The 24302-nt window shown below is 45.3% G+C and overlaps 1 protein-coding gene across 3 annotated transcripts; it reads left to right on the plus strand.

Annotated features, from left to right (window-relative positions):
- Window positions 1-31: 31 nt before the first annotated feature.
- BECN1 (beclin 1) lies at window positions 32-23824 on the plus strand. 3 transcript variants are annotated; one of them, XM_066263552.1, is made up of 12 exons: window positions 32-132; window positions 13295-13423; window positions 15908-15975; window positions 16863-16921; window positions 17607-17697; window positions 17813-17949; window positions 18095-18289; window positions 19214-19360; window positions 20597-20746; window positions 21615-21675; window positions 22118-22260; window positions 23024-23824. In XM_066263552.1, exons 2-12 carry the CDS (start codon window positions 13297-13299, stop codon window positions 23190-23192), a joined length of 1347 nt encoding a protein of 448 aa, XP_066119649.1. In that variant the 5' UTR covers window positions 32-132; window positions 13295-13296; the 3' UTR covers window positions 23193-23824. The 3 variants fall into 3 exon arrangements, with proteins under 3 accessions (XP_066119649.1, XP_066119647.1, XP_066119648.1); XM_066263550.1 differs by lacking the exon at window positions 32-132 and adding an exon at window positions 12872-13028; XM_066263551.1 differs by lacking the exon at window positions 32-132 and adding an exon at window positions 13048-13220.
- The last annotated feature ends 478 nt before the right edge of the window (window positions 23825-24302 follow it).

The following is a 24302-nucleotide window of genomic DNA, read 5'->3' on the forward strand; positions in this document are numbered from 1 at the left end:
CTCACGCCGGAAGTTACGTCACAGCCAATCGCCGGGACTCCAGCTAGAATGCGTATGAGCTTTGCGCAGCCGTACTGAGGGTCGACTCTGGATGCTCGGGTCAGGTTCATGTCTCCCCAGTTCCTGTGCCCGGTAAGAGGAAAGTAAAAGGGAGGGTGGCGGAGGCTGGTTTACTGAGTCCCAGAGAGACTCAGGAGCTGTTTGACTCTCTGTTAGCTCGGCACTCGCCTTCACCGAAAGGACTTTCTTAGCGCTGCCGCTTGGAGGACAGGACCAACGATGTCGTCGCGCGCAAGTGACGTTAGACCGAGAAAGCTGTCGGTCCCGGCGCTAGCTTCAGGGATCTCGTCTGCGATTCTTGCAGCCTCTTCTCTTTGACCGAAGCTCTACTGCTATGCTAGAGCCAGAGACAAAGTTCTATTTTACCAGGCTTCCCCACCTTTCTCCACCACTTAACTCTCATACACTTTCAGACATCGGAGATCAACTGCCTGATGGGTAAATTAACGCCCAGAATGGGTTGGCTTCACGGTGATGCCACTTAATCCTGGAACAGAACCCAGGTCTCCTGATTTCTAGGACAGTGCTGTATCCATTTTCCTAATGGGAGGCAAAGACCTTATCTCCACTCACCCATTCTCTCGGTCTGTCGACATTGGTTATTTTGCTAAATAAAATGGGCGGGCTGTTGTGCTAGGCTCTGTAACATCACTGCCGCAGAGCCTAGAAATATAATGTTAGTCACTTAAGTAAGTTAAAATCTTCTAGTAGCCACATTAAAAAGTAAAACGGGTGAAATTAATTTTAATCATACTTAACCAAGTTTCTCCAAATATTTCAATGTGTATGTAATCAATATTTTTAAATTAATGAGATCATATACATTATTTTTTTCATACCAAATCTTCAAAATATGGTAAGAATGTTAAACTTACAGCACATCTCAATTCAGACGTGCCACAATTGCAGTACTGAATAGGCTCGTGTGACAAGTGGCTCCTGTATAGAACAGCACAGCTCTGGGAAATCAAAGGTAAACAAGACTCAAGTTCTCTGGTCTCACAGGGCTTAATACTGGGGAAGACACCTGAAAGTAAACTGTCATCACCATAATTACAAAATTTGATAAATATTAGGAAACTGATACGGAGAAAATAGCAGGGACCTATTTTAGATAAAGTGGCCAAGGAAGGCCTTTTAGATGAAGTAACAATTACTCTGAGATCTAAAGGATGTAATGAGATTAGCTTGGGAAGACTCAGGGGAGGAGCCTTCAAAGATACAGGTGCAGCACAAGAAAATGCCTTGGGGAAGGAAAGAAGTCCTATTAAAGAAATTGAAAGACTAGTGAGCTGGGTGGGAGTGGGGTGAGGTAGGGTGAAGTGGGTTGTTAGGAAACAAATTTGATTAAGTGCAAAAAATTCTGTAGGGTTGTGAGTATTGGAAATCATATCTTTGAAAGAACTAGCCAGTGCCAGGACACAAGGCAGGCACTAGATACATAAGCCATTTTGATAAGCTACCTATTAGTGTTTAGCATGAAGAGGTTACTCTTTAAACTATGTAATTATCCCTGCTTTCAGACTCAAAGACCTTTTGCACTTATTCAAGACTACATACAACATAGCCCATACTACCTATCTTGCTTATTAACATCTGTTTTCCCATTTTCTATTAACACTTGTCCCTAGGAAATTTAACCTCAGGTCAGGTCTAAAACTTCAGAAATGCTTTCCCAAATTTACCTTATTTTAAGTTTGCTTTACCCTGCATGTATTTAAAAATTTATAACTTCAACTTACAAACTTAATATGTTTGTTCTTGTTGGTGGCTTTGTTCTCAAATACTTGTGTTTTGTTGTCAAGTTGTAAGAAGGCATATACACATTCCTTCTTTTTTTTTTTTTTTTTTTCATTTTTCTGAAGCTGGAAACAGGGAGAGACAGTCAGACAGACTCCCGCATGCGCCCGACCGGGATCCACCCGGCACGCCCACCAGGTGCGATGCTCTGCCCACCAGGGGGCGATGCTCTTCCCATCCTGGGCGTCGCCATATTGCGACCAGAGCCACTCTAGCGCCCGGGGCAGAGGCCAAGGAGCCATCCCCAGCGCCCGGGCCATCCCTGCTCCAATGGAGCCCTGGCTGCGGGAGGGGAAGAGAGAGACAGAGAGGAAAGCGCGGCGGAGGGGTGGAGAAGCAAATGGGCGCTTCTCCTGTGTGCCCTGGCCGGGAATCGAACCCGGGTCCTCCGCACGCTAGACCGACGCTCTACCGCTGAGCCAACCGGCCAGGGCTACACACATTCCTTCTTTATCTCCATTCCTCCTCCCTTATCCAAATGTTTTATGTACTGCTCACAAAAATTAGGGGATATTTCAAAATGAATATAAAGCAATAAAAAAAGCATTTGATTTTTTTTATTAAACAAGAATATCAGAAAAGCAAAGGACAAGTCAAAGAAAGTTGATTATGCAAATGAGACACAAAACCAACTTTTATTTCATTAGTGAAAATGCACTATACAAAAGTCTAAAAGTACTAGAGTATCTGCATGTTTCCTGATGCCCTAATTTTTGTGAACAGTGTATAATATTCCACTTTATTCAGTGAACAGCTGCCGAGGGCACCACTATATTTACCAAACTTTGTTCATTCCTGTGTGCTTATAAATCAAACACGATCACTGATAACTGGTCTCTCTTTAAGTTCATGTCCACAAATCTCAAGACGGTGCACAACACTGCCTGAGACCCTACTACATGCTACTGACAAGTTTACTCTTCCACACTCCAAAGACTGTCATACCTTCTTATCTCCCCAAACCTTCAATATCCCTCCCCTCCCACCTCCAATTTATGGTCTTGGCTTATTTTTCACTGTGAAAACAGAAGCAAGTGAGAATTTAAACACCACCAAATCTGCCAACCTGGAAATACCTTCTGCCTTTCTTCCCCTTTTATTGAAGGAAACATCCCTGTTCCCATTAAAAACCAACTCTTTCTGGCCCTGGCCAGCTAGCTCAGCAGTAGAGCGTTGGCCTGGTATGTGGAAATCCTGCGTTCAATTCCTGGCCAGGGCACACAGGAGAAGCGCCCATCTGCTTCTCCCCCCTTTCCCCTCTCCTTTATCTCTCTCTTCCCCTTCTGTAGCCAAGGCTCCACTGGAGCAAAGTTGGCCCGGGCACTGAGGACGGCTACATGGCCTCCACCTCAGGCACTAGAATGGCTCTGGTTGCAACGGAGCAATGCCCCAGATGGGCAAAGCATCACCCCCTGTTGGGCATGTCGGGTGGATCCTGGTTGGGCGCGTGTGGGATTCTGTCTCTCTGCCTCCCTGCTTCTCACTTCAGAAAAATACTCCCAAAAAACAAACAAAAAAACACCAACTCTTGTGCATTGAAACCCATCCTCTTTTACTTTTTTTTTTTTAAGTTTTATTTATTTATTTATTCATTTTAGAAAGGAGAGAGAGAGAGAGGAGACACAGAGAGAGAGAAGGGGGGGAGGAGCTGGAAGCATCAACTCCCATATGTGCCTTGACCAGGCAAGCCCAGGGTTTCGAACGGCGACCTCAGCATTTCCAGGTCGACGCTTTATCCACTGTGCCACCACAGGTCAGGCCATCTTTTACTTTCTCAAGGTCTGTGTTCAGTGATTCTCCATTCTTTTTCCTGTATTACATATATCTTCCTCCACTGGAACGCTTCCAAACATGGTAAATCTCTCCCATCTTGAGAAAAACCCTCCCTTGAATTCAGATTCCTCTTTCACACTCTATTTCTGTGCTCTTCTTCATGGCAAGACTTCTTGAGCAATGTTGTTGTTTCATTCTAATTCCTTATCTCCCATTTACTCCAATCCTCTCCAGTTAGACTCCCATTCCACATTCTCACTGAGATAGTTCTTGTTAGGTTACTAATGACTTCCATGTTGACAGCACCAGTGGTCACCTCTCTATCTTGCATGAACCTCTCAGTGGTACCCAACACCTGTATGCTGATGGCTATAAATTTACTTCTCTAGGCCTGACATGTTACTGAGTTCCAGTTGTCAACTAAAAAGGCATCTCAAACTTCAGGTGAATTCTTGATTCTCCCACACACACACCTGTTATTTTTCTGCTTGTTTCTATCTCAGTAACCAGCACAACTGTCAACCTAATTGTGAAATGAAATACCTATCAACCTCGATTCCTCTTTCCCTCATCTCCCCACATCCAACCTTCATCTGATCTTGTCAGTTTTACCTGTATAATCCTGTATGAGTATGTTTTTTTTCCATCTCCTCACGTGTTACCCTACCAGTAGTTGGCAAACTCATTAGTCAACAGAGCCCAATATCAACAGTACAATGATGGAAATTTCTTTTGAGAGCCAAATTTTTTAAACTTAAACTATATAGGTAGGTACATTCCTTATCGAGGTAGCGCCCGCACGTGGTATTTTGTAGAAGAGCCGCATGTGGCTCACGAGCCGCAGTTGCTGACCAGGGCCCTAGTCAAAGCCACTGTCATCCTTTGCTGGGACCATTATGATAGACTGATCTCCATTTTCACTCTTGCCATCACCTCCACTACCACATTGTATTCTCTACTCATACCCAAATTATCTTTTAATATGTTAGCTGTGGTTATGGCAGTATCTACTAAAGCTGAATAAATCTGTCTTCCAGAAATCCCAACTCTAGAAACACCCAACAGAAATGTATAAATGTATTCACTAAAAACATGAAAAAGAATGTACATTGCAACACTATTCACAATTGCCTCAACTGAAAACTACTCAAATGTCTCTCAAGAGTAAGATGGATAGCCTGACCAGGTGGTGGTGCAGTGGATAGAGCGTCAGCATGGGACACTGAGGACCCAGGTTCGAAACCCTGAGGTAACTGGCTTGAGCATGGGGTCATCTGGCTTGAGCACAGGCTCAACAGATTGAGTGCAGGGTTGCCAGCTTGAGCATGGGATCACAGACATGACTTCGTGGTTGTTGGCTTCAGCCTAGAGGTGTCTGGCTTGAAGCCCAAGGTCATTGGCTTAAGCAAGGGGTCACTGGCTCAGCTGGAGCTCCTCAACTGTCAAGGCACATGTGAGTAGCAATCAATGAACAACTAAAGTGCCACAGCTACAAGTTGACACTTCTCATCTCCCTTCCTTTCTGTCAGTCTGTCTCTCTCACTCCCACTAAATAAATTTAAAAAGAGTAGAATGGATAACTAAATTAAAAAAAAATTATTGATTTTTAGAGAGAGACAATAAAACATCAACCTGTTGTTCCACCCATCCATGCACTCATTATCATACCTACTATATTGGTTTGTTGCTTTAACAAAGTACCACAAACTGGGTGTCTTTGAACAAGAGAAACATACTGTTTCACAGTCTGAAATCAAAGTAGCTGGACCATGCTCCTGCTGAAGGTACTAAGGCGAAACCTGTTTCAGCCCTCTCTCCTAGCTCCTGGTAGCCTCAGGTGTTGGCTTGGAGATAACTCTTCTCTCTGTGTCTCTTCACATGTTCTGTTCTTGACTATCTTTGTGTCTAAACTGCCCCTTTAAATTTTTTTTTTTTTTTAGATAAAGGGAGAGAGGAGAAACATCGATTTGTTGTTTTACTTATGAATTCATTGGTTGACTTTTTGTGTGTATGTGTGACAGAAACAGAGAGACAGGAAGCGAGAGAGATGAGAAGCATCAGTTCTTTGTTGCAGCTCCTTAGTTGTTCATTGATTGCTTTCTCATATGGGCCTTGACCTGGGGGGGGGGCTAAAGCAGAGCAAGTCACCCCTTGCTCATGCCAGTGACCTTGGGCTCAAGTCAGCGACCTTGGGCTCAAGCCAGCAACCTTTTGGGTCATCTCTATGATCCCATGCTCAAGCCAGTGACCCCACGCTCAAGCTGGTGAGCCCGTGCTCAAGCTGGGACCTTGGGGTTTTGAACCTGGGTCCTTTGCATCCTAATCTGACACTGTCCACTGCGCCACCACCTGATGAGCCTGGTTGATTCTTATATGTGCCCTGATGGGGGATCAAACCTGCAACCTTGGCATATTGGGAGGATGCCCTATCCAACCCAGCTAGGGCTCAAACTGTTTTTATAAAACATCAGTCAAGCCCTGGCCGGTTGGCTCAGCGGTAGAGCGTCGGCCTAGCGTGCGGAGGACCCGGGTTCGATTCCCGGCCAGGGCACATGGGAGAAGCGCCCATTTGCTTCTCCACCCCTCCGCTGCGCCTTCCTCTCTGTCTCTCTCTTCCCCTCCCGCAGCCAAGGCTCCATTGGAGCAAAGATGGCCCGGGCGCTGGGGATGGCTCTGTGGCCTCTGCCCCAGGCGCTAGAGTGGCTCTGGTCGCAACATGGCGACACCCAGGAGGGTCGCAACATGGCGACGCCCAGGATGGGCAGAGCATCGCCCCCTGGTGGGCAGAGCGTCGCCCCTGGTGGGCGTGCCGGGTGGATCCCGGTCGGGCGCATGCGGGAGTCTGTCTGACTGTCTCTCCCTGTTTCCAGCTTCAGAAAAATGCAAAAAAAAAAACAAAAAAAAACCATCAGTCATATTGGGTTAGGGAAACCTAACAACTTCATTAACTTGATCATCTGCAAAGACCCTATTTCCATAAAGGATCCTGGGACTGAACATTAACATCTTTGAAAGACTCAATTCATCCCATAACACCTACTATTATCTGAAATCATCTTATTCATTTGTTTACATGTTTATTGTCAAATTCTCTCCCCTAGAATATAAGCTATTAGAGCAGTTCACCAATGTATCCTCCCAGACCTAGAAGACTGATTAGGTCCTCAGTAAACCTTTGTTGAATTGATGGTTTGGGGTATGTTGTTGAGTATTCACAATCCCTCAAGCACTATACATACTGACCTGTCACATATTCTCCAAACAGCAGGGCACACAGACAGTTTACTCTGTGCTGAGCATTGCTCTCTTTACTTCATATTATTACATCATTTAATCATCACACTACCCTGTGCTCACTTTAGAAACAAGACAAGAGTAGTTGAATAATTGGCTCAAGATCAATGTTGGTGAATGACAAAGATACATTTTCAACCCAGGCAGTCTAGACTTTCAAACCCTCAGGTGTAATCTCTATACACCCATACCCCTCTATAAGCCCATTATATCTCTATGCCTTTCTGAGACCATTAGTAGTGGTAGTTAAAGCAGGAAGAAATGTAGGACTACGAACCCACCATGCCAGGCCTAGGTGGGATTTCTTTGGGAGTGATTCCATTCACCTACTCTAGAGGGAGTCTCATGCTGAAAGATCCAAGAGGAAGAAGGGTTGTAAAGACTAATTAGCAATACTAGGAGAAAATCATCTGTTCATATATTACATTTATGTAATACTAATCATAGGGAGATCACGTACATTTAAAATAATAGGAAAGTGACAATGACTTACTAAAAAATTTTTTAGCCCTGGCCGGTTGGCTCAGCAGTAGAGTGTTGGCCTGGCGTGCGGGGGACCCGGGTTCGATTCCCGGCCAGGGCACATAGGGGAAGCGCCCATTTGCTTCTCCACCTCCCACCCCCCCCCTCCTTCCTCTCTATCTCTCTCTTCCCCTCCCGAAGCCAAGGCTCCATTGGAGCAAAGATAGCCCGGGCGCTGGGGATTGCTCCCTGGCCTCTGCCCCAGGCACTAGAGTGGCTCTGGTCGCAATAGAGTGATGCCCCGGAGGGGCAGAGCATCGCCCCTGGTGGGCGTGCCAGGTAGATCCCGGTCGGGCGCATGTGGGAGTCTGTCTGACTGTCTCTCCCCGTTTCCAGCTTCAGAAAAATACAAAAAAAAAAAAAAATTTTATAAGAGAAAGTTAGAAAGTTACAGAGGTAGAAGGACTCTTGGAGTTTAGGGAGAATGTCAGAGGTGACACACCTGGGGGGGGGGTAGGAGAGGGGAATGGGAACGGCCAGAGTGTGCTGCGGAAAGTGCACTGGGAGTGAGGACGACTTTCTAAGCAATATAAATCACCCAGAAAAAAAAAAGACAGATTTGCCCTGGCCGGTTGGCTCAGCGGTAGAGCGTCGGCCTAGCGTGCAGAGGACCCGGGTTCGATTCCCGGCCAGGGCACACAGGAGAAGCGCCCATTTGCTTCTCCACCCCTCCGCCGCGCTTTCCTCTCTGTCTCTCTCTTCCCCTCCCGCAGCCAAGGCTCCATTGGAGCAGAGATGGCCCGGGCGCTGGGCATGGCTCTGTGGCCTCTGCCCCAGGCGCTAGAGTGGCTCTGGTCGCAATATGGCGACGCCCAGGATGGGCAGAGCACCCCCCCCTGGGGGGCAGAGCACCGCCCCTGGTGGGCGTGCCGGGTGGATCCCGGTCGGGCGCATGCGGGAGTCTGTCTGACTGTCTCTCCCTGTTTCCAGCTTCAGAAAAATAAAAAAAAAAAAAAAAAAAAAAAAAAGACAGATTTGACCTCATAAAAATTGAAAACTTTTGCACATCTGGAAAATACATTAATAGACCACTCATACAAATTGATGAAAAATATTGAGCAAAATATTACCTAGTAGATAAATGAGTAAAGGACACAAACAGAAAGTTCACAAAAAAGTGAACAAGCTGATTTGTACAAATGATGTCAATTTTTTTTTTTTTTAGATTTTATTTATTCATTTTAGAGAGAAAGGAGGGGAGAGGAGCAGGAAGCTCAACTGCCATATGTGCCTTGACTGGGAAAGCCCAGGATTTTGAACCAGTGACCTCAGTGTTCCAAGTTGATGCTTTATCCATTGTGCCACCACAGGTCCTGATGATGCCAATTAATATAATAGAGAAGTGCCATTTATTCCCCCTCCTCAAATATTTGATACCTAATACTGGCCAAGGCATCATGAAACAGACTCTTATACATTACTGGCCCTGGCCAGTTGGCTCAGCAGTAGAGCATCGGCATAGCATGTGGAAGTCCTGGGTTCAATTCCCAGTCAGGACACATAGGAGAAGTGACCATCTGCTTCTCTACTCTTCCCCCTCTTCCTTCTCTCTCTCTCTCTCTCTCCTTCTCCCACAGCCATGGCTCAAATGGTTTGAGTGAGTTGGCCCCAGGTGCTGAGGATGGCTCCATGGCCTCGCCTCAGGTGCTAAAATGGTTCAGTTACTGAGCAACGGAGCAGCAGCCCCAAATGTGCAGAGCATCATCCACAAGTGGCCTTGTTGGGTGGGTCCCCATCCCAGTGCATGCAGGAGTCTGTCTCTCTGCCTCCATGCCTCTCACTTAATGTATAAAATAAAGTAAAATAAAAATATACATTATTGCAGGCAGAATATGATTTTGTGCAACTGCTCTGGAAAACAGTTGCTAATATTAAATAAGAGACATGAAATAGCCATACTCTTTTCATCAATAATCCCAATAATGAGGCTTTATCATAAGAAAGCAGTCAGCTCTTCATTGCAGTGTTACTGTAATCACCAAAACTGGAAGCAAGGGAAATTTCCAGCAACAAATACGTTAAGTTAGAGTGCATGTGATGTGATGCAGCCATGACAATACAATTATAGTGTAGTGCGATTATGGGTAATTCCATGACACTATACCTCTAACTTTTTGTATTGTTACATTATCTTTCTGTAAAAGTTTAATTTTGTTGTAAATTAACTATAAACTTGTGAAAATAACAACACAAACTAAGTAAAGTCTCTGTTCCATTGTCCAATGAAAAACTGCTTGCTGCATATCACTTGATATAATGTAATATATTATACACCACATACAGTATATATTTTTTTGTGCAAATGGAATCATACCATGTATACTGCCTATAACTTTTTTTTTTTTTTTTTTTTGCAAGAGAGACAGAAAGAGGGAGGGACAGACAGGGACAGAGATGAGAAGGGAAAGGAGAGAGATGAGAAGCATCAACTCACTGTTGTGGCACTTGAGGTGTTCATTGATTGTTTTTTCATACATTCCTTGAACTGGGGGCTCCAGCTGAGCCAGTGACCCCTTGCTCAAGCCAGTGACCTTGGGCTTTAAGGGAGCAGCCTTTGGACCCAAGCCAGCAGCCATGAGGTCATGTCTATGATCCCATACTCAAGTGGCAACCCTGTGCTCAAGCTGGTGAGCCCACACTCAAGCCAGCGACCTCGGGATTTCGATCCTGGGTCCTCAGTGTCCCAGGTCGATGCTCTATCGACTGCGCCACTCTGTGGTCAGTCTTTATGTAAATTTTCTTATTTCAATAGACAATCATCTCTTGTGTCAATGCAAAAAAAAAACCCTCCTATCTGGTCTTCCTGCTTCCAACCTTGCCCTTCTTCAGACTACTCTCAAAGTAGTCAACTGAACCAAGTAAAAAGCAAGTTTAACTTTTTTTTTTTTTTTTTGTATTTTTCTGAAGCTGGAAACGGGAGACAGACAGACTCCCGCATGCGCCGGACCGGGATCCACCCGGCACGCCCACCAGGGGCAACGCTCTGCCCAACAGGGGGCGTCGCTCTGCCCCGACCAGAGCCACTCTAGCGCCTGGGGCAGAGGCCAAGGAGCCATCCCCAGCTCCCGGGCCATCCCTGCTCCAATGGAGCCTCGGCTGCGGGAGGGGAAGAGAGAGACAGAGAGGAAGGAGGGGGGGGTGGAGAAGCAGATGGGCGCCTCTCCTGTGTGCCCTGGCCGGGAATCGAACCCGGGTCCCCCTCACGCCAGGCCGACGCTCTACCACTGAGCCAACCGGCCAGGGCCTAACTTTTTTATTATTACTACTAATTTTAGAGAGAGAAAACATTGGCTTGTTGTTCCATTTATTTATGCATTCATTGGTCAACTCTTGTATGTGTCCTGACCGGGGATCCAACTGACAACCTTGGCATATCCAGAGGACACTAACCAACGGAGCCATGGGGCCAGAGCCCTACATTTTTCTTTTGTAATTTTTTTTTTTACAGTGTCTTTGATAGTTCCAGAAGTTTTCATTTCTAAGGAATAAAATTCAATATTCTCCTTTTGGGCTTCTGATTTTCATGTCATGCTTAGGCAGAACTTTTCCACTCCAGGATTATTAAAAATATTCACTCATGCTTTCATGAAGTACTTTTTAAAAGTTTTTATTTATTGGTTTTTATAGAGGGGCATGAGTAGTGAGAAGTATAAATTCACAGTTACTTGGGTCTTTTTAAACTTTTTTTTAAAGAACTTTACTTATTTTAGAGAGGAGATGGAGAGAAGGGGGAGGAGCAGGAAGCATTAACTCCCATATGTGCCTTGACCAGGCAAGCCCAGGGTGGCGACCTCAGTGTTCCAGGTCAATGCTTTATCTACTGTGCCACCACAGGTTAGGCTAGTTGCTTGTTTTGCTTGCTTGTCATATGTGCCTTGACAGGGCAAGCCCAGGGCTTCAAACCCTCAACTTCAGCATTCCAGGTCAATGCTCTATCCACTGCGCCACCACATACCAGGCATGTAGTACTTTTTTTTTTTTTTTTTTTTTACAGAGGCAGAGATAGACAGGGACAGACAGACAGGAACGGAGAGAGATGAGAAGCATCAATCATCAGTTTCTCATTGCGCGTTGCGACTTCTTAGTTGTTCATTGATTGCGTTCTCACATGTGCCTTGACCGCGGGCCTTCAGCAGACCGAGTAACCCCCTGCTGGAGCCAGTGACCTTGGGTCCAAGCTGGTGAGCTCTTTGCTCAAGCCAGATGAGCCTGCGCTCAAGCTGGCGACCTCGGGGTCTCGAACCTGGGTCCTTCCGCATCCCAGTCCGACGCTCCATCCACTGCGCCACCGCCTGGTCAGGCTGTAGTACTTTTTTAATCATTGTATTTTTTCTTTTTTTTCTGTCCCCCTTCCCCCTTATTCATTATATTTTTGATGCCTAAATCCGTGGCTAACTTGGACCTTCTGGTGTAAGCAGTGAAGTAGAAGATTCAGCTCACCACTATCTACATGGTTCTTTTGCCCCACTCATTACATTAAGTATATAGTTCATTTCTCCACTGATTTGGAATACTTTATCACAAACTAAATCCCCCTGTATACTTGGTCTATTTTTAAATTATTTTGTATTTTTCCTAAGTTAGAAGCAGGGAGGCAGTCAGACTCCCACATGCACCGGACCGGTATCTATCCGGCCTGCCCACCAGGGGGCGATGTTCTGCCAATCTGGGCCGGGGCGGAGCCATTCTAGTGCCTGAGGTGAGGCCATGGAGCCGTGCTCAGCACCCCCGCCGACTTTGCTCCAATGGAGCCTTGGGGGCAGGAGGGGAAGAGAGAGACAGAGAGGAAGAAGGCGGGGGGGGGGGTGGAGAAGCAGATGGGCGCTTCTCCTGTGGGCCCTGGCCGGGAATCGAACCCGGGACTTAAACACGCCGGGCGGACGCTCTACCGTTTAGCCAACGGGCCAGGGCCACTTGGTCCATTTTTGAACTCTATTCTGGGTCATTGACCGCCCTATTCCTGCACCAAAACAGAAATGTTTTAATTTTATGCTTTATTATAAAAGATATATCTTTTTACTTTCAGTATCTGAGGTGCTTGACTTTTCCCAATTAATAATTGAAATTTTATAATATAAAATAAAACACAAAGTTTACCTTCTCTCCAAGTGTGTCTACCACTCTCTCAGGGACGTTTGAGAGAAATCCCAGCTCTCCCAAAGCGAAACTTTTTTTAACACTGATACTGCAGGAATAATTAAAGTGGCTCTTCAGAAGCGACATCTGAAGAAAAGTCACTGAATTAGAGAAAGGCGGAGCCTCCTCATTCTCCAATTCTGTCTCTCCACTTCCCCTCCCAATCTTTGCCCGTCAGCCTGTGCCGGCCGCGTTTCCCAGTTTAGCCTCTAGGGGGCGCAAGCCGGCCCGAAAGCGGCCAGGCAAAACAGACCTATTGGCTCCTCCTACAACTGCAGCCGTCGTGGCGTCACATCCTGTCAGGGCGGAAGTCCTCCGCAGGCCGACCGGGAAGTAGCTGAAGGCTGGCTATGGCAGTTCTGAAGGCCTCGCTCCAGGACAGACTTGAGGCCACGGTGCCCCCGCGGTAGACCAGACCAGGGTGGCGGGCTCCGGGCCCCGAGGTGAACAGCGTCGAGGACTGAATCGTGGCCTTAGAAGGGAGCCTGGGAACCCTGACTGCCCCTAATGCAGCCCCTCTCTGACTGGGCTGTAAACAGTCTTTGCCGGGGCTGCCCCGGAAGCAAGTCCACTTGGTATCGTGCGGTTGCTAGAGGGAACGGCGCGGGCGGGATTTCCCCCTTCACAACAGCAAGGTTGGTGGTATCCTCGGACCGGGGGTTTAAGGGTGCCTATTCTCCCTAACATCGCCTCCTCTCCACCGCCGCAGGGATGGAGGGATCTAAGACGTCCAGCAGCACCATGCAGGTGAGCTTTGTTTGCCAGCGCTGCAGCCAGCCCCTAAAACTGGACACGAGCTTCAAGATCCTGGACCGTGTCACCATCCAGGAGCTCACAGGTCAGCGAGACCCTTGCAAAGAGAGTGGTCAAAATTGTTGAAAGTGAGCAGCTTTGGAGATGTAGGTCTTAAGATGTCTGTGCAGTCTGTCACAGACTCCAGTGTCGACCTAGGAAAGTCACTTAATCACTTTGACTCCCTGTTTTCTCATCTGAAACATAAAGGAGTTCTGACATAGTATGCTTCTGAGAGCTTTCTATAACAAGGAACGGTTCTTAGTTTTTACTCCTGCTGTTTCAGTAGATATAATATATATATATATATTATATATATATGAAAATAAAATAAAGGGCATTTTTTGAGGACTTGTCATATACCAAGTGCATTACATGCATTACTTTGTTTAGTCCCTGCAACAACCTCTAGGGATGATTTTACAAATGAGGAATTGAGGCTCAGAAAGCTTAAGTGGCCCTGGCCAGTTGGCTCAGTGGTAGAGCATCAGCCTGGCATGTGGAAGTCCCAGGTTTGATTCCTGGTCAAGGCACACGGGAGAAGCGCCCATCTGCTTCTCCACCCTTCCCCTTCTCTCTTACCCTCCTACAGCCAAGGCTCCATTGGAGCAAAGCTGGCCTAGTGCTGAGGATGGCTCCATGGTCTCCGCCTCAGGTGCTAGAATGGCTCCTGCTGCAACGCAGCAACACCCCAGATGGGCAGAGCACCGCCCACTCCTGGTCATACCTAGTAGATCCCGGTCTAGCGCATGCAGGAGTGTGTCTCTGCCTCCCAGCTTCTCACTTCAGAAAAATACACAAAAAAGAAAGAAAGCTTAAGTGATTTACCCAGTGGTCAACAGTTGATAAATGGAGTAACAGAGTCTCATAGTCTCAAGAAGTGAGATTTAGTTTTAAAAAACTGAATAGGCAGTTTAAATAAGTTCAAGGATCTGACGGAATCAGCCTGCTTGGATATAAATCCTGGCGTCATTTACTAGGTGAATGTCGTTTTGCAAGTGACATCACCTCTCTAGGTCCTGGTTTTTTGGTTTCTTTATCTGTAAAATGACTTCCAGGTAGTTTTAAAAATCAAATATGACTAAGAACAAATACTTAGGAATATGCTGGACAAATAAAACTAAATAAATGTTAGCCTTTGTTACTACCCAATTTCTCTTCTTTGAGAATTAACTCTTTAATGGATTTAGAACTTTTTATCATGGTGGCCCTGACCGAGTTGCTCAGTGGATAGAGCATCTTCCAGTGCGCTGAGGTCTTTGGGTTCAATCCCAGGTCAGGGCACATAAGAGAAGCAACCAATGAGTGCACAAATAAGTAGAACAAGAGTTGATGCTTCTCTCTCTCTCTCTCTCTCTCTCTCTCTCTCCCTCCCCCCCGCCCCTCCTTCCCCCTTCTCTCTTTTTTTTTTCTCAAATCAATGGAAAAATTAAAAAGAAACATTTTTATTTTGGAGATTTTCACATATACAGCTAAGAGAAGGGCATAATGAACATCACCCAGCTTCAACAAGTAACTCCATTCTCTCAGTCTTGTGTCCTCTATACCTCCACTCACCTCCCATTCCCTCTCATTATTTTGTTTTTTTACTTTTGTTATGGAAAACTTCCAAGTATATAATGAACTCTATGTACCCATCACCTAGCTTCAACAATTATTTTTTTAAATGTTTATTTTTTTATTGATTTTAGAGAGAGACTGGAATGTAGATCTGTTCCTGTATGTGCCCTGACCAGAGATCAAACTAAACTGGCAACCTCTGTGCTTCGGGATGATGCTCTAACCAACTGAGCTATCCGGCCAGGGCACTTCAACAATTATCGATGCATATTTAATCATGTTTTATCTGCAGCCCTATCTCTTCCCCTCCCACCCCAAATTATTTTGAAGCAAAACCCAAAAATAAATACCATAAATATTTTGGTAACTATTTTTTAAAGATAAGGTATCTTTAAAAACATAACCATAACATTATACTGGAGAAAAAATTAACAGCCCCTTAATCTTATTTAATGGGAACAAGGGGAAGAAGAGATTCTTCTTTGTGTAAATGGTACTCAGAAAAAGGTGGAGGTGGGGTGATGATAAGGATGTTTCTAATTCTTTTTTTATACTTTCATATCCACTTTTTTTTTTTTTTTAAAGAGAGAGAGGACAGACAGGGACAAACAGGAAGGGAAAGAGATGAGAAACATCAATTCTTTGTTGTGACACCTTAGCTGTTCATTGATTGCTTTCTCATGTGTGCTGTGACCTGGGGGGACTCCAGCTGAGCCAGTGACCCCTTGCTCAAACCAGTGACCTTGGGCCCAACCCAGAGACCTTGGGCTTCAAGCCAGTGATCATGGGGTCATATCTATGATCCCACATTCAAGCCAGTGACCCCGCGCTCAAGCCGGTGACCTCAGGGTTTCAAACCTGTGTCCTCAGCCTTCCTGGCCAATGCTCTATCCACTGTACCAACACCTGGTCATGCTTCACTTCTGCTTTGATAGGATTCTTTCTGACTTAATATTTTCCTTGCCCTTAGCTCCATTACTTGCCACAGCCCAGGTGAAATCAGGAGAGACCCAGGAGGAAGAGGCTAACTCAGGAGAGGTAGGAAACACTGAAAGGCAAACTGGGTTTCTGCAAGGTACTTTGTGCTTCTAGAGCCACAGATTTTGGGGATGTCTGGTTAATAAGAGACATTCTACGCAATCAGGCCGCTGTGGATCATTGGAGGTAAGGAAGTACACCTGAGGTCACAGGGTTACTGAATGAGGCATCCATTCAAAAATGTGAAGAGAGATTCTTTATTTGAGGCAGAATTATAAGCCATTATAGGTGAGAGATGTGATGACCTGTGGATCCAGGTCATCTCAGGGCGTACCTAGTTTATATCTGTTGTCCTAGGTAATTATTAATATCTACTTCTCTTCATTCTCTAAAGTATCTTGGTTTGGGCAACGAATTATATAATTACCCTGGCCAGATAGGATTGTCAGTGTTAGAGAACATGTCATTTTAAACTGTGATAACTTCAGTGAGCATTTTCATTGCCAAAAACAGATGTCATAGGTTTTTTTATCACATATAAATTATGTCAAAGTATTGAAAACATAAATTACCTACTTTTTTCTATGCCATGGCAACCTTCATTGTAGTCTGATCTGGCTTTGTCCTTGTGTTCTTATATATAGGACATCTCACCTTTACCCCTGACTAGTGTTGAGAAAATGTACAGTTAATTATAATTGAGTATAAACAGAGTTAGGGAATGCTGTTCCCCACAAAAAATCATATGGGACTTGAAGTATGTCTGTACCAGGGGTCCTTCCTTAGTATTCAAGAGTTGGCTAGATAATACCCATTTGTTAAGTCTCTGTGGTTTATCAGTCTTGTGGTTATCAGGTATAAAGCCAGATAGTTCTGAGGCTGTCTTTGGGAAATAGACTTCACCTCTAAACTGTCAGAATTCTAATGCCCTCTTATTTCTTTCCCAGGAGCCATTTATTGAAACTCGCCAGGATGGTGTCTCTCGCAGATTCATCCCACCAGCCAGGTGCCTACTACTCCTCAGCCCCCTGCTCCTTGCCAAAGACTAGTAGAACTTTAATTGAACCCGGACTTGAGGCCTGGAGCTAGGTGAAAGAGCTGAAGCATCACTTAGCCTTTTGACTCTTTTAGAAAAGATGCATTCCCTTATACCTGGCCCATCACTTTCCAGGATTCAATTAGTACTGGAAAACCCAATTAGTTTTTCCTGTAGCCATTCATATGTGGGAAGAGACAGTAGCTCTCATGATAAAGAATTGAGACCAAGTCAGGGGAGTGATTAACAAATAGAAAAGATGGGCTCTTGAAAAGTTTAAAAATAGCAAATGTTGTAGATGTTCAGATTCTTAGTTATTGATGCATGTGAAGGTGGCTGGCGAGGGATGTAATATTAAAATGTGGTCTTTCCAGGTTCTCCTTTTCCGTCGTAGACACACACATCTCAGTTTTTGATTGCCCCTCTCCCTCCTTAGTCCATCCAGGCCAACCTTCATGCTGAGTGCCCCTGTGGAAGACCAGCATGGCCTTCCCTTGGGAGAGAGGTACCTTTGGGAGGTCAGTCAGGCTAGGAGTGGGTGTGCACCTTGAGGCCCCTCAGCTGGTGCTTGAGAGTCTCTGCCACTGGCACCACAGTAGGTGGAGGAGGCCTCTCTGCTCCCTCATGTGGCCCATGGGCGGGGGGCTGTCTGCAGGATGATGTCTACAGAAAGTGCCAACAGCTTCACTCTGATTGGGGAGGCATCCGATGGTGGGACCATGGAGAACCTCAGCCGAAGACTGAAGGCAAGTCAGCCTCATTCCAGCATCAAGCAGTGGGCATGGCTGGTAGAGGTGGGGGGGGGGGGGACTGGGCAGGTAGCGTGGGGCAGGCCCTACCCTGACTCTCCCACACTTCCAGGTCACTGGGGACCTTTTTGACATCATGTCAGGCCAGACAGATGTGGATCACCCGCTGTGTGAGGAATGCACAGATACTCTTTTAGACCAGCTGGACACTCAGCTCAACGTCACTGAAAATGAGTGTCAGAACTACAAGTGAGTGCTTCTAGAGCCAGGGCCCAGAAAATGACATATGGGCTTGAGCTGTCACTGGTCTGAGACTGCCTGGTCCTTACCCAAGAGTGTGTTCCACTCAGGTGAACAGGTTCCCTCTGGTAAGCATACTGTGTGTCCTTGGCAGACGCTGTTTGGAGATCTTAGAGCAAATGAATGAGAATGACAGTGAACAGCTGCAGCTGGAACTAAAAGAGCTGGCGTTGGAAGAGGAGAGGCTGATTCAGGAGCTGGAAGATGTGGAAAAAAACCGTAAGATAGTGGCAGAAAATCTCGAGAAGGTGCAGGCTGAGGCTGAGAGACTGGACCAGGAGGAGGCGCAGTGAGTGATCACCCTGTTCTTCTCTTTTCCTGCCCTCAAAGCTCCAGCTGAATGTGTCTGATTCGTTTGTAAGCTGCAGTCAGCTGTCATTTCGCAGCATGTCTGCTCTGGATCCTGCCAGGCCCTGTTTCTAGAGTTTTGTTTGAAGGGTTATATGTGGAGGGTCAGCATGATTAAGTGAAAAAAGCATGTTGATTAAATAGAGAAAGGATAGCAAGGGCTGTAGTCACAGCTCTGTGCTGTAGGGAACTGGGCTCATTTGGGTTAGTCAGCTGCTGCACCCGGCATCCTGCTCTGGAAGGATGAGCATACTGGCCTACATTCATTCTTTCTTAGCTCAAAATTTTCACTGGTGCTCTTGACCTGAGAGAACCCTCTGTCTATTGGAGGAGACAGTTTTCACATTCACTGAAATAGGGGATATGAAGGACAGGACAAAAAGTTAATTTTTCACAGAGCAGTGTAACAAGTTCCATTGGAAATGGTGTTTACTAAACACTTCTCAGCCATTTGGCTAAGATCAAGTGTGGAAATGGTGATTACTAACTATTTTAAAGGACAGTAAGTATATAGAGGTGAAGTTAGAGAAGTTCAGTTATGACTAATCCATGGAAGAAGCCACTCTTGACCCACTCACCTTGATTTTGGAAAAGATCAGACATCTAAGAGATGTTTGGCCCTAGTTTGAGTCTCTTTTTCCTCCTCTTTTTGAATATGGGCAGCTGGAATTTGAGACATTCCTGTCTCTCCCAGGCAAAACAACTGGTGCAGATAAGTTCCTTTGCGTAGGATCTCTGACAAATCTGAAAGCTGCTGTGACTAGATGCAACCATGATTACTAAGAATAAATCATTAAGGAGAGTGATAACAGAAATTTTAGCCTCCAAACTAACAACCTTCAATGGCTACCTTGGTTGCTCACAGGTATCAGAGGGAATACAGTGAATTTAAACGACAACAGCTGGAACTGGACGATGAGCTAAAGAGCGTAGAAAACCAGATGCGTTACGCCCAGATGCAGCTGGACAAGCTGAAGAAAACCAACGTTTTCAATGCAACCTTCCACATCTGGTAATGAGGGCTGGAGGGTGAAGATCTGGGAAGTACCACAAATCTGGCTTCAGCTGTTGACCACCAAGCCAGGGTGCCCATCTCCCACAAAATAGGACTGTATATCATTCTTACCCCATCAGGTTTCTTTGATTCCTTGTGATGGGCTAGGAACAATCAGGGAATTGGAATTCTAGAGCTTATTGCCATCTACTCTTTCAAAGAAAGATCGAACCCTCCAGCCACATGAAATTCTGGTTCTCTGTCTGGAGCTGATTTCTTACCCCAAAGGACATTCATGTATTAATTTATTTGATGTTTTATCCATTTAGTATCTGTTGAGCGTCTTCTGTGTGGTAGGTACTATTCTAAGCACTGGGATGGCAACAGCAAACAATTTGTATTCTTTCTAGTTGCTTATAATCTCGTGGAAAAGATAGATAAGTAATAGACAATTATAACACAATGTGATAATGGTTAATATAGGGTACTGTGGGAACACAATGGCCACTTGACCCAATGTGGGGAGGCCGCATGGAACGTTTTGCTTCGGGGAAGCTGAGATGTGAAGTAGAAGTCTGCAGAGGAGGGGGGTGGTTTCTGGCAGAGAGAACATCATGTGTAAAGAAACAGGAAAGTGGGAGTGGTGAATTCAGAGAGCTTATTGTGACTAGAGATTGAGTGTAAAGGGGAGAATGACAGGATATGAAACTGGAGAGTTACCAGTTCCTAAAGTATCTTGTAGGTGTCATAAAAGCCTGCAGACTTAAACCGAAGGCATTGGGAGCCACTGAAGCATTTTAGACAGAAAAGTGATATAATCACGTTTGCGATTCTGATAACTTTACCTGCAATGTGAGAAAGAACTTGGGGAAGAGGGCAGTATTTTTGGTAAGGAGACAGTTAGTAGGAATCGTCACAGGAAAAGAAAGTAGTGGCATCGAGTCTGGGGAGAAGTGGACAGCTTGATGAGATTTAGGAGGTAGAATCACCAGAGTGGTGCTTTTTTGCAGGGGGGGGAGCTGAGAAAGAGCATTCAAGGATGGTACCCAGGCTCTGCTTTGGCATCTGAGCAGCAGGTAGAGGTGAGGACTGACACTTAGACATATATTTGAAGCACCACGTAGAGGTTGGATATATTAATCTGGAGATGAGAGAGGTATAGGCTAGATTTTAGGTGAGAGCAGGAAGTGTCAGAATTTGCTAAGTTTTAAGTTCTCCCTATATTTTTCCTTGCCTGTTTGCCTTCTTCTGTAGGCACAGTGGACAATTTGGCACAATCAATAACTTCAGACTGGGTCGCTTGCCCAGTGTTCCTGTGGAATGGAATGAAATTAATGCTGCTTGGGGCCAGACGGTGTTGCTGCTCCATGCGCTGGCCAATAAGATGGGTCTGAAATTTCAGAGGTAAGAAATGTAGCCCTTTCTTGTGGCGTGGTACATCTTTGATATCGTTTGTATCTCCATTCTGGTACTGCTCTCCACTATGGCCGAAACCCTTTCTCCCAACAGCCTGGGAGTTTCCTGTCTGTGGAGACTGCCTGCTTCTGGTTTTCCCCTCATCATAGGGCTCTTCCTACTGATAAGCAGTCCTTGAGTTGCATGACCTTAGCAGTAGTCCCTAACTTACCATCTATCTCCAGAACCTTAGTGTTCCTTAGGCTCTTTTCAGTTTTTGTCCTTAAATCTAAAACAATTTCATCCACAAAGGCCCCCCCAGACAATTATGTAATAAATATACTTTGTTTGGTAAGCAAATCTTTTTTTTTTTTTTCTGAAGTGAGAAAAGCAAAGGCAGAGAGACTCCCACATGCGCCCAACTGGGATCCACCAGCATGCCCACCAGGGGGCGATGCTCTGCCCATCTGAGCCATTGCTCCGTTGCCCTGGAGGCACTAGTGCCTGAGGCAGAGGCCACGGAGCCATCCTCAGCACCCAGGCCAACTTTGCTCCAGTGGAGCCTTGACTGTGGGAGGGGAAGAGAAAGACAGAGAGGAAAGAGAGGGGGAGGGGTGGAGAAGCAGATGGGCGCTTCTCCTGTGTGCCCTGGCTGGGAATCAAACCCGGGACATCCACATGCTGGGCCGACGCTCTACCGCTGAGCCAACCAGCCAGGGCCGGTAAGCAAATCTTAAACATGGATTCTATAGGGAGATGAGGGAGAGGGTTGGGAATAATAAAAGAGGATGAAGTCTGAAAAACCATTGGGTTCTAACATCCCAATAATCACTTTAGTAAGAGTCCTGTATCCATCTCTGTATGCTTCTTCTTTTAGATATCGACTTGTTCCCTATGGAAACCATTCATACCTGGAGTCTCTGACAGACAAATCCAAGGTACTCTGGGGAGCTCCATTTTCACTGGAATACAGAATTCTTGTACCTTCTAACAAAATGGTTTTCTTTTGATAGTGGCATTATTCAGTTTCCTTCTTAGACTGATATATCTCAAGAAGAGTCAATGTCTTATCTAGTTCAGGATTAGCTCTTTGAGGTCTAGAGAGAAGTTAGGTGTTTCACAGTCTATTGAGAAGGGATATGGACAGATTGGAGGAGAGTGTGTGCTTTAGAATGGGGAGTGAATCACTGTGAGGTAGATATTTAATTCATTTCCATTGATAGTAAAACAGTACTAAGTGCATTTTTATTTGCCCAGAGTTACTGTTTTCAGTGGGATACAGAACATGACTTGAGAGATTGAGAGGATTGGGAACAGTCTCTGAAATATAATAGCCTGTCTTAGTGCCACACCCATAGCCAGTTCTCTCTTCTTGGGCAGGAGCTGCCATTATACTGTTCTGGTGGGTTGCGGTTTTTCTGGGACAACAAGTTTGACCATGCAATGGTGGCTTTCCTGGACTGTGTTCAGCAGTTCAAAGAAGAGGTTGAGAAAGGCGAGACACGTTTTTGTCTTCCTTACAGGTCAGTATCCCCCAGTGCTGAATGAACCTAGAGTAGGACCAAATTGAGCAGGATTGAAGGGACAGTAAGAATAAAGGCAAAACATATAGAAGGGGAAAAAAAAAACAACATATAGAAGGTGGGAAAGCAGAAAATGGTACGAAATCACTTGACACTGATGGGCAAAGACTGATGTAGCACTGCAGGGAGGACCAAGTGTGACCACCTGGCTCCTGGAGAAAGGAATGTTGTCTTAGACAGTTCAGGGGATTTTCATAGCACAGAGCTCATGCCCACTCTCCAATTTCAGGAGGATGTTTCCTTAAGGCCCTGGAAATATACAGGAATGCTTCCTTTGGCCAAATTGTGTAGGAGCCCGGTGATGGATGGCAGTCTTAGTTCAAGAGAGTAAGGCCGAGCTGCTTCTGTCACCCCAAAACAAAGCATTTCTTTTCTTCTGCTGCCCTTCTCTCCCCATGAGCTCAGGGATGCCTAGGAAAACAGTGAGGAGTACTGTAACCCTCACTTACCCTCTGCTCCAGGCTTGTCATCTGTTTGGGTGTGTGTCCTGTCCCTGTACTCCACAATGACAATGAGACTCTTGTGACAGCCTTCTTGATTTTTGGCTTTCAAGCAAATCCAAAATACACTACCGTTCCTCGCCAAGAGTTCTTTAGTAGATAAAATGACGTGAATGGTCCCATGATTGAGTCCTTGCCCATTTGCCTGAACTGACTTAACTCGGATCTCAGTTACTAATGAGCTCTGCTGTGTCCATCTGCAGGATGGATGTGGAAAAAGGCAAGATTGAAGACACAGGAGGCAGCGGTGGCTCCTATTCCATCAAAACCCAGTTTAATTCTGAGGAACAGTGGACAAAAGCTCTCAAGTTCATGCTGACGAATCTTAAGTGGGGTCTTGCTTGGGTGTCCTCACAGTTTTATAATAAATGACTTTCTTTTTTCCTTAGGGGGACGTTTGCCTTAAAGGCTTTAAAGTATGTTTTGTTTGAAAAAAATAAAGGTTTTAAATTAAATTCGGGTACTATTAAAGAGCACATGTTTACAATACCAAAAAAGAAAAAAATCTACAAAAGCCACTTTATTTTAAAATATCGTATGACAAATAGTTTCAAAAGCTATACATGCCATGTATAGCTACCAGCCTTTGTTACACTTTTGACTCTTAACCCCATGCCTTCCTTCCCCTTCTTCCCTTAATACAGCTAATTTAAGTTTGCTTCTGTGTTGTTTTTTAACTGAGTTGAATTGAGATTGATGTGTTTTCACTGGATTTTATCTCTCAATTTCCTGCACTTAACAAATTAAATAGACACTTTTGTCTCCACCGAGACAAGATGTATAAGACGCACAGTTGGATAACGTGAGAAAATGACATATAAGCTTTGGTCACCATGTGATGCGATCAGAAGCTTGAAATTTAACACTTCTTCTCACTTGGTTCTAGTACTGAATGCCTGCTCTGCTCTGTGTTAGAGATATGAAATGGTGTTTGATACTGTTTGAGACGTTATGGAGAGATTTAATTATTTGTAATAAAAGATTTGCTGCAGTCTGATAATTGCCCAAGGTGCACTGTTGTTATTGTTTTGTTTGTTTGTTTGTTACCTGAAAGAGAGTACTTTGTATTTCTGAGAGAATTGAGTTCAAATGCAGGTATGTGGAAATTCTGTGAAACATGTTTAGAGATGGGTTAGTGTTACCTTTTAAAAGGATTAGTGGAAATAGCTGCAGAGAAAGCCCTATTTGTGTAGATCTCAATAACAGAACAGAGATGTTTAACTAAGGGAAATACAGGCTGCCTTCTTGCTAAGTCAGGGTCAACCAGTTTTTGAGCCCCTGATTAATACTCATCTCCATGTCTGATGTTCTCTATTTATTTATTTATTTATTTATTTTCTCTTTTCTGAAGCTGGAAACGGGGAGAGACAGACAGACTCCCGCATGCGCCCCACCGGGATCCACCTGGCACGCCCACCAGGGGCGAGGCTCTGCCCACCAGGGGGCGATGCTCTTCCCCTCCGGGGCGTAGCTCTGCCGCAA

Source organism: Saccopteryx bilineata, chromosome 2 (genome assembly GCF_036850765.1).
Source record: "Saccopteryx bilineata isolate mSacBil1 chromosome 2, mSacBil1_pri_phased_curated, whole genome shotgun sequence".
Classification (NCBI taxonomy): Eukaryota; Metazoa; Chordata; class Mammalia; order Chiroptera; family Emballonuridae; genus Saccopteryx; species Saccopteryx bilineata.

What these genes read in the sequence shown, in the direction of transcription:
- BECN1 (XM_066263552.1), top strand. Translation starts at nt 13,297, where the DNA reads ATGGAGGGATCTAAGACGTCCAGCAGCACCATGCAGGTGAGCTTTGTT. An exon ending in ACCTCAGCCGAAGACTGAAG is followed by an intron (nt 17,698 to 17,812) that starts GCAAGTCAGCCT and finishes CCACACTTCCAG; the next exon opens with GTCACTGGGGACCTTTTTGA. An exon ending in CGTTTTTGTCTTCCTTACAG is followed by an intron (nt 22,261 to 23,023) that starts GTCAGTATCCCC and finishes GTCCATCTGCAG; the next exon opens with GATGGATGTGGAAAAAGGCA.